The sequence below is a fragment of the Terrapene carolina genome, unplaced genomic scaffold (genome assembly GCF_002925995.2).
Source record: "Terrapene carolina triunguis isolate 2854851 unplaced genomic scaffold, T_m_triunguis-2.0 Scaffold33934, whole genome shotgun sequence".
Classification (NCBI taxonomy): Eukaryota; Metazoa; Chordata; order Testudines; family Emydidae; genus Terrapene; species Terrapene triunguis.
In genome coordinates, this window is record NW_020698285.1 from 2,918 (window position 1) to 11,048 (window position 8,131).

General features: G+C 53.0%; 1 protein-coding gene and 1 non-coding gene across 2 annotated transcripts; both read left to right on the plus strand.

The window, feature by feature from the left end:
- Positions 1-1,406: 1,406 nt before the first annotated feature.
- On the plus strand, positions 1,407-2,703 carry LOC112121065 (zinc finger protein 239-like; the record flags this gene model as incomplete). Its single annotated transcript, XM_029914254.1, has 1 exon — positions 1,407-2,703. A coding segment is annotated over one exon (1,049 nt), but the record flags the coding sequence as incomplete, so codon positions are not given.
- Positions 2,704-7,439: 4,736 nt separating this feature from the next.
- TRNAK-UUU lies at positions 7,440-7,512 on the plus strand. Its single transcript has one exon. It is a non-coding gene; the product is annotated as a tRNA-Lys (tRNA).
- The last annotated feature ends 619 nt before the right edge of the window (positions 7,513-8,131 follow it).

The following is an 8,131-nucleotide window of genomic DNA, read 5'->3' on the forward strand; positions in this document are numbered from 1 at the left end:
CAAACTTGCATTTTGGTGCCCCTGTCCTCCATGGGCATGGCACCCCCCCATTCCCTCTGTCCCCCATGGGCTCCCCAGGCTCCCCACCCTCCCTTCCCCCCTCGCCCCTGCACTGTGCCCCCTTCTTTCCAAATTCCTGCTCCCTCTCCTGCCCCTCCCCTTCTGCCCCTCCCAACACCTGCCCCCTCCTGTGCCCCTAAGCTCTGCACTGTGCCCCCTTCACTCATACCCTCTGCACCTCCCACCTGCACCCTGAACCCCTGCATGGTGTATACCTCCTGAACCCCAACCCCTGCCCCCCGCACCTCAACTACTGCCCCTTTCTGAGCCCCTAACCCTTGCATCCTCCTGCACCCAAGTGGAAAACCTGACCTGGATGCACAAAACAGCTGGCATTGCTGCTCGCTCCCCCACTGGACTGCTGCTTCTCCGCCCAGCACAGCCCTGGGGGGCTGGGAGAGGGGAGCAAGGAGCGACGTCAGGGCTTCCTGCACCCAGATCACTTTCCCTGTGGGCTACATAAGGGGAGGGCAGGAGAGCAGCAGCTCCTGATGCCTCAGCACAGCCCAGGTGGGGAAGTACGTGGATGCAGGGAGCCCTGGTGTGTGTGTTGGGGGGACTGTGTGAAGGAGTGTGTGTGTGTGTGTGTGTGTGTGTGTTGGGGGGACTGTGTGAAGGAGTTTGTGTGTGTGCCTGAGTGAGTGAATGCGCTGTCTCTTTAAGAAAGCACTCAGGCTCAGGTGTCTGAACAAGCCTAGTTCATGCTCAAGTAGCTGCCAGCAGCTCCGGCCACACAGAGGCAGCAGCACACACAGATTCCCCCGTCCCATCACCCCAGTGTAGTGGAAATCGGGTACACGGGTGTGGGGGAGGGGGACACCCCACCATCAATCAGCACCTCCCCCCGCAGAGCAGTCAGGAGGATGCTCCCAGTCGGGAGTGGCCAGGGGCGACTCCAGGGATGAATGGAGGGTGGTGGGGACAGGAACAGCAGCAGCTGCACACGTGGAGCAGGGCAGAGGAGGGGCCCCTCTGCTCCGGAGCAGTCACCTGGCTCCGACATCTGGTCGTCCAACAGCCCCCTGCAGCTCGGGTCTCTTCCCCACCCCCACGCTGCTGCTCGCCTGCCTCCCATGCCGCCTTCATCAGCCCAGCGAGCCTCTTGGCAGCAGGTCAGGTGGGAATCCAAACCCTGTGACTGGCACCCCCTTGGGTGGGGCACCCGTACGGTCCACCCTAAAGGCCGTTCCTGGATGTGGAGCAGAATTGATCCCCTCCGCTCTCCCCTACGGGGAAGAGTTTGGGGGAATTCAGTCCCTGATGTTTATTTTATGTCTCCCCAGCACTTACTTGGGTTCGCTCTCTGCCTTTACATCCCTAATTCTGAGATTTCTCTTCTATTCTAGTAAGTGATGGGGTGGTGAGGGAGAACGAGGAGCAGAATCCTCACCAGGAAGATGCTCAGCTAGCCGAAGCGCATGGGGCATTACTGCGAAGATCCAAAGGGGATGTGTCCAGGCACCATGAGCCGGGAAAAGCTGGTGAAAGTTACCACAGACCAGAGAGAGAGCAGGGAAACCATTCAGAGGAGAGAGTGGATGAACCCATGAATTGTCAGGAAACTCAAAAGGACCTCAAGGAAAGTACATCCCAGGAGAAAATCCTCAGGGAAAAGAGAGAGAATACATGCAGTGAGTGTGGAAAAAACTTCAATTACCGCTCAGCCCTTATTCGACATGAGATAATCCATACGAAAGAGAGACCGTATGAATGCTGTGAGTGTGACAAAAGCTTCAATCATACCTCAGCCCTTATTAGACATCAGCGAATACACAGAGGAGAGAAACCCTATGAATGCTGTGAGTGCGGGAAAAGCTTCACTCAGAGCTCAGACCTTTCTACCCATCAGAGAATCCATACGGGGGAGAGACCCTATGAATGCGGTGAGTGCAGGAAAAGCTTCAATTACCGCTCAGCCCTTCTCTCTCATCAGAGAATCCACACAGGAGAGCGACCCTACGAATGCTGCGAGTGCGGGAAAAGCTTCACTCAGAGATCAGCCCTTATCTCTCATCAGAGAATCCACACGGGAGAGCGACCCTATGAATGCTGCGAGTGTGGTAAAAGCTTCACTCGAAGCTCAAACCTTACTACGCATCAGAGGATCCACACAGGAGAGAGACCCTATGAATGCAGTGAGTGCGGGAAAAGTTTCACTGACATCTCCTCCCTTATCTCTCATCAGAGAGTCCACACGGGAGAGAAACCCTTTGAATGCTCTGAGTGTGGGAAAAGCTTCTCTCAGAGCTCAACCCTTATTACACATCACAGAATCCACACAGGACAGAGACCCTATGAATGCTGTGAGTGTGGGAAAAGCTTCACTCAGAGCTCAGGCCTTATCTATCATCAGAGAATCCATAGAGGAGTTAAACTTCATAAAAACCTTCTCTAGAACTGTCAGAAGATTTTTTTTCTTTTATTCTTTTGACAGTTCCCAGGTAGTGACTGTTACGGCTGTTTTGCATCTTTTGCACACTGTAGTCCCTCAGCTCCCACACAGGAGTTGCCCACTTTTGAAGCCTGCCCTTCTTTGGGGTGGATCCTATGGTCCTTTCTATCAACTCCATTGTCCTGCGAGTCATGGGAGTGTGTGTCCTTTCTACCAGGAATGTCCATCACCCCTGATGGGGGAAATAAGGGGTGTCTTCAACCAGCTACATTGAGGTAAAATCTACCTGGGCCTCATCACTGTGGTTTCCATGGAGTTAGCTAGCTTGAGTTTGCTTTCCTGATGTAAAAAGACAGCTATTCTTGCAGTAAAGACATGGGCCATGGAGAGTGGGTGGGGTTATCTAGCACATTTCCTCCTGATCTGAGCTAACCACCACCACATTTCCTCGTCTAAACAGACCTGGAGATTCACATTTATACTCTTCCTCCAGTGCAAAGTTATTGTTCAAGTCGTCAAGTTCCTCTCTGAGGACAAATTGTCTCATTCCCAGTTCTCACATTACCCTGGATTGTGCGGAACAGCAGTTATTTTGTTGATTATTTTTCTCATTTAAAATATATTTAAATGTAATGAAGAGCTGGAGCAATGTCAGGGAACTAAGTGTCATTTCAGGCTCTGTGACACTGCAAGGAGGTGGGGTGACTCAGAGATTCCCTCCTTCCCCATCATACCAGAACTGTTACCTTGTGTCTGAGCCATGCAGAGTTCACCCCCTTCATATTCCTTCACTTCCCAAAGTGTCCGGTGAGGTCGTGTTCTTGGCTGTCCTTGCTTGGGAATGGTGCATGGATGTCTTTGCAGATACTTTAAGGCTCCTGTCCGTATGTTCTGGGGACAATTGCTCACCTTCAGTGGAACGTTCCTGAAATTGGCCTCCATCACCCTGTGGTACATTGATCTCCATGCGGACAGGGCCAAAGGGAGGGCTTGCTGCTGTGGCCACTTCGGCTGTGAGGGAGGCCACTGCTCTGGCTTAAACCATCCTGTGAGCACCTTCCACCTAGCCACCCTATGAAAAGCCCTGGCTGGGATGATTTAGTTGGTGTTGGTCCTGCTTTGAGCAGGGGGTTGGACTAGATGACCTCCTGAGGTCCCTTCCAACCCTGATATTCTATGGATGAACACTAGAGAGGGAGCAGGGGGCCTGCCTAATCTCCTACCCCTTCCGCCACCATTGGCCAACCTAAACCCATTGCTGTACCCAATGGGCTCAAAAAAAATAAAAATACGGCCAGATCTGAAGAGTTGGTTGCATTCTCTGTGGTTTCCTTGCCATTCCCCTCTGGCCTGCCCTGCCCTCCAGCTCAGCCACCCAGTGAAAATTGAAAAACAAGAAAGTGGAGCTGTTAAAATGCTTCAAAGCCCACCATGCCCAACCCACCCTCTGTCACTGGCATGCAGGACCGGCTCCAGGGTTTTTGCCACCCCAAGCAACGGAAAAAAAAAAAAGACGCGATCGCAATTGCGATCGGAAGGACTCCGGCAGCAGCTCCACCGTGCCACTTTCTTCTTCGGCGGGAGGGACCCACCGCCAAATTGCCGCCGAACAGCGCGACGTGCCGCCCCTTCCCCTTGGCCGCCCCAAGCACCTGCTTGCTGGGCTGGTGCCTGGAGCCAGCCCTGCCGGCAGGAAAGCCACACTTCTCCTGACTAGGGATGTCCTATTGCCACACAAGAAGTGGAAGGCCATCGTGTTCAGCTCGTGGAGCTGGGGGAAATACATGGCTGAGGAAATTTCCTGTGGCCAAAAGATAGGTCTTCAGCATGACAATCTTCTGGGCTAATGAAAAGGTCCAGTTATGCCACCAGCCAAGCCTTTCCTCACAGGCCAGCAGCTGCCTCTCCGAGTTCACGTTCCCGACCCCAAACAGTGCCCTCAAGATGTTCACCACCCCGGGGGTGCTCCTGTCTTGGCTACTTACGAATTGCAAACCCCTGATGGGTAAGGGAAAACCCCCACCAGGGTCCGATCCCACTCACAGGGTCCTGCTCTTTTCTAGGTTCACCATGGCTCCGGCTGCAGCCGAGTACCCCTCCAATAGTGTCACCAAAGTGCGGCAGTTGCCCAGGGAGCTCACTGTCACAGTCATGTCATATGCATGGGCAACCGCCTTCAATGCGACAGCTCCCCCGCTCAGTCCTCCCAGACTCTGGTCAGGGCAAACCATGCCCCACATTGCCCTGCTTCTGTGGAGTGCTCTGAGAAAAGGGTCCAAAGAGAGCATGTACTGAAGGGGCTCAAGGGACAGCCCTGTTATATGCCTGCGTGCACAGGGATTTTGTTCCCTAGCCAGCCGTTCCCCAACGGGCAGACTGAGGCCTGTTTGTACAGCACCTGCATCCATCTGATAAAGTTCCTCCGGAACGCCACAGTGTTTAAGCACTCACCAGAAATAGTTCAGGTTGACTCAGTCAAAGGCCTTGGATTGAGCCAGAGCCAACAAGTGACCTTCCCACTACTCCCGGCGTGCACATTCACAGACCTCCCTCATGCTGCATAAGGAATCTGTGACTGTCCGACCTCACACCGCATTGAACGGGCTACAATGCACCAGTCAGTCTGCTACCCCTCCCAGCCTCCTCTCGAGTGCTCGGGCCAAGATCTTGTCGTCGGTATTAAACAGAGCCTCCATTTTTGAATGTCAGTCAGGTCTCCCATCTTGGCCTGCAATACCAGGATAGCATCGTATCGTGATGGACCCAGTGCCTAGTGGTGCAGGGAGCTGTTGAAGACATTCATCAACACTGGTGTCAGAGGCTCCAGCACTTCCCAGTAGAGTTCTGGGCTCCAGCAAACTCCCCCGGTTGTCTCCTGACAGCAGCTGTGAGCAGTCCCTGGCTCAGGAGAGAAAGTTCTCCTGCACCTGCTGGGCAATGTCCCGGCCCTGGAACAGCTCCCCATAATAGGCCTCCGTGATGGCCAGCCTTCGACTGTGGTCCTGCACTACTGGATCTGCGGGTCCTGCCCTGAGTTCCCGCATCCTCCTGCTTTGTCTCTGTTCTCTGCAGGCTGCAAAAATGTCCGGAGAGACCACCCCTCCGTTCACTCGGTGGTCATGCTCAAATCGGGCCCACTGCAGCCTCATCTCCCAGAACCTGGCCAGATGTTGCTTGATATGGTTGTACAGTCACACGTTGACTGCCTTCCCTCTCTGGATGGTCTTATAGAAATCCCACAGGCGATGCTGCAGGACTTGGCACCACTGGTATTCTTTAATGTTGCAGTGTTTGCCTGGCTGCCGGAACAAAGCCACCAACTCCTCCTTCACCGACGCCCACCAATCCCCCTGGTTGACATAGAACTCTCTGATGCTTTCCTGTTCTGCCAACACCAACAGGCTTGGCCCCCTGCCCCTTTATCTTGCAAGCTCTGAATGTTCAGCTTCCAATATCCTCTGCCATGGGCCAGGGAATTGCCCACATTGAGACACATGGTGAGTGCTGTGTGATTGGAACAGTCCATTGGCACTACCCTGCACTGGGCTGTCGACGTGCTCTTTCACAAAAAAAGTCCACTCAATGCGACTCCTGGCTTATCCCTGCGGAAAGGTGTACCCTATCTGCAGCTGGTGTGAGCTTGGATCAGAGGAATAGGAGGCTATCGCCCACCTTCTGCTGGTTCCACTACAGAGAAACATGTCCTCTAATCTGACCTCGCTACAGACCTGCGCCAAGTAGTGCTCATCGTAAAAGAGTTTCCTCTGATAGTCAGGAAAACAGGACCCGCGGTCCTCAGGCTGGCTGATACTATTAAAATTCCCCCTCCCCCCTAACCCCATGAGGTCCAGAGGAAGGGAGCCAGTTCCTTCCATAGATCTTTCCTTTCACACCTTAACTGGGGACCATACACACTAATATAGCAATAACACGTGTACAAAGTCCACCAGTAATGCTCTCCCTGGAAAGAGCTGAAAGAGTGGCCGCTCTCACAGCAGTGTCAGCCACAGCAGCGAGGCCCCCCTTCGGCTCAGTCCATATGGAGGACAAAGTACCACAGGGTGAGACAGGCCAATTTCAGGGAGGTTCCTCTGAAGGTGAGCAACTGTCCCCAGATCTTACTGACAAGAGCCTTAAATTATTTGCTAATGGCACAGGTTCCCCTTAAGTACGGAGATGTGGGGGTTGGGCACGGTGGGCTTTGAAGCCCTTTACGGCTCTACTATTGTGTTTTTCAATTTTCAGCAGGTGGCTGAACTGGAGGGCAGGGCAGGCCTGAGGGGAATGGTGAGGCAACCACAAAGAATGCAACCAACTCTTCAGATCACTGGACACACCACGCCTAATCAATGCCATAGCATTGTATCCCCTTTGGCAGAGCTGCTGTGAGGAGCATCTTCAGCAATGAAGGCAGGTCCCTGTAGCAGTGGCCTAACCAGGTTTCCGTGGCCGTCAAATGGCTGGCCATGGCGGAAAAACACTGAGTCAGCAGCAGAGTGGAGGCGGGTGTGAAAGGGGCTCTGGGACCTGGATGGGCCTTGATTTCATCCTGCTGGTCTCTGACTGAGGGCAGGGAAAGGGTTTTACTGCGGCAAGTGGGAGCGGTTGTGTTTTCTATTCAGGCATTGGTATCAGTTGCTCCAGCTTTCTCATAAGCATACAGGGACATTAGCAGGTGCTCTCCATGCAGGATTGGCCCAGATACCATAATGTGATGGGGATTGCATTTTCCTTTTTTTATATATATATATCTCTCCAATGGCATTTCTGTCTGTGATTTCATTTTGCTTTGTATAACCGTGTTTTCTCCTGGATCTGATCGATATTTAACTAAAAAAAGAAGAAAGTCTCAGGGCACCAGATGGAGGAGCAGGCTGGGGTTAGGGCTGCTAAGAGAGCTAGAGTAGCAAGTTTTCCGTATTGTTTCCTGCCCTCTTTTTCTTAACTAGTTTCTCTTCTGCACCAAACTTGCTTCTTTCTTATATGAGCCTGGCTAGCTCAGTCGGTAGAGCATCAGACTTTTAATCTGAGAGTCCAGGGTTCAAGTCCCTGGTCAGGTAGAGAAGGATCCTAAGGCTGTCAAGAGGCAACTCTTCAGTACCTTCCTTGACATTACTTTTTCTTTTAAGGACTTGGGCTTTCCTAGGAAAGGCCATTTAGTGCCTGGGACTGAAGGGGCAACTTCCTCACACACCCACTGGCCTCACAGTCTGGAGGAAGAAAGGCCTCTGGGCCTACAGCAAACCACTGCATGCTGACTTGTTGAGCAAATGCAGGGCTGGCCAGAGAGGCCTTGAGCGAGGGAGGCAAAAAATTGTCCGCCCAGGCTCTTCTAAGTTGGAAGTCAGCAGAACACACCCTGTTCCCTGCCTGTCCCATGGTGTATGGGCCAGCCCTCAGGACTTTGAATCCTCCAATCAGAGTTCAAGCCTCAGTGGGAGCTTGGGGCAGCTCTTTTGCCACCTAAAACTACTGGGTGTTCCAAGCCTTCCTCTTGCTTTTTCAAATGACATGAGAGCCTGTCTTTTGCCCACTAGCTGTTGTGACTTGAGTGCAAGAGGGGATGTTTGATCCAGAAGGCTGGCCGTGCTTGGAGTCCTGAACGTAGGGATGCGAGCTCCATTTCCTCTGAGTCCTGAAGCTGGGCTGCAGCCTGGCCTAGGAGCAGCCCTATTGGTT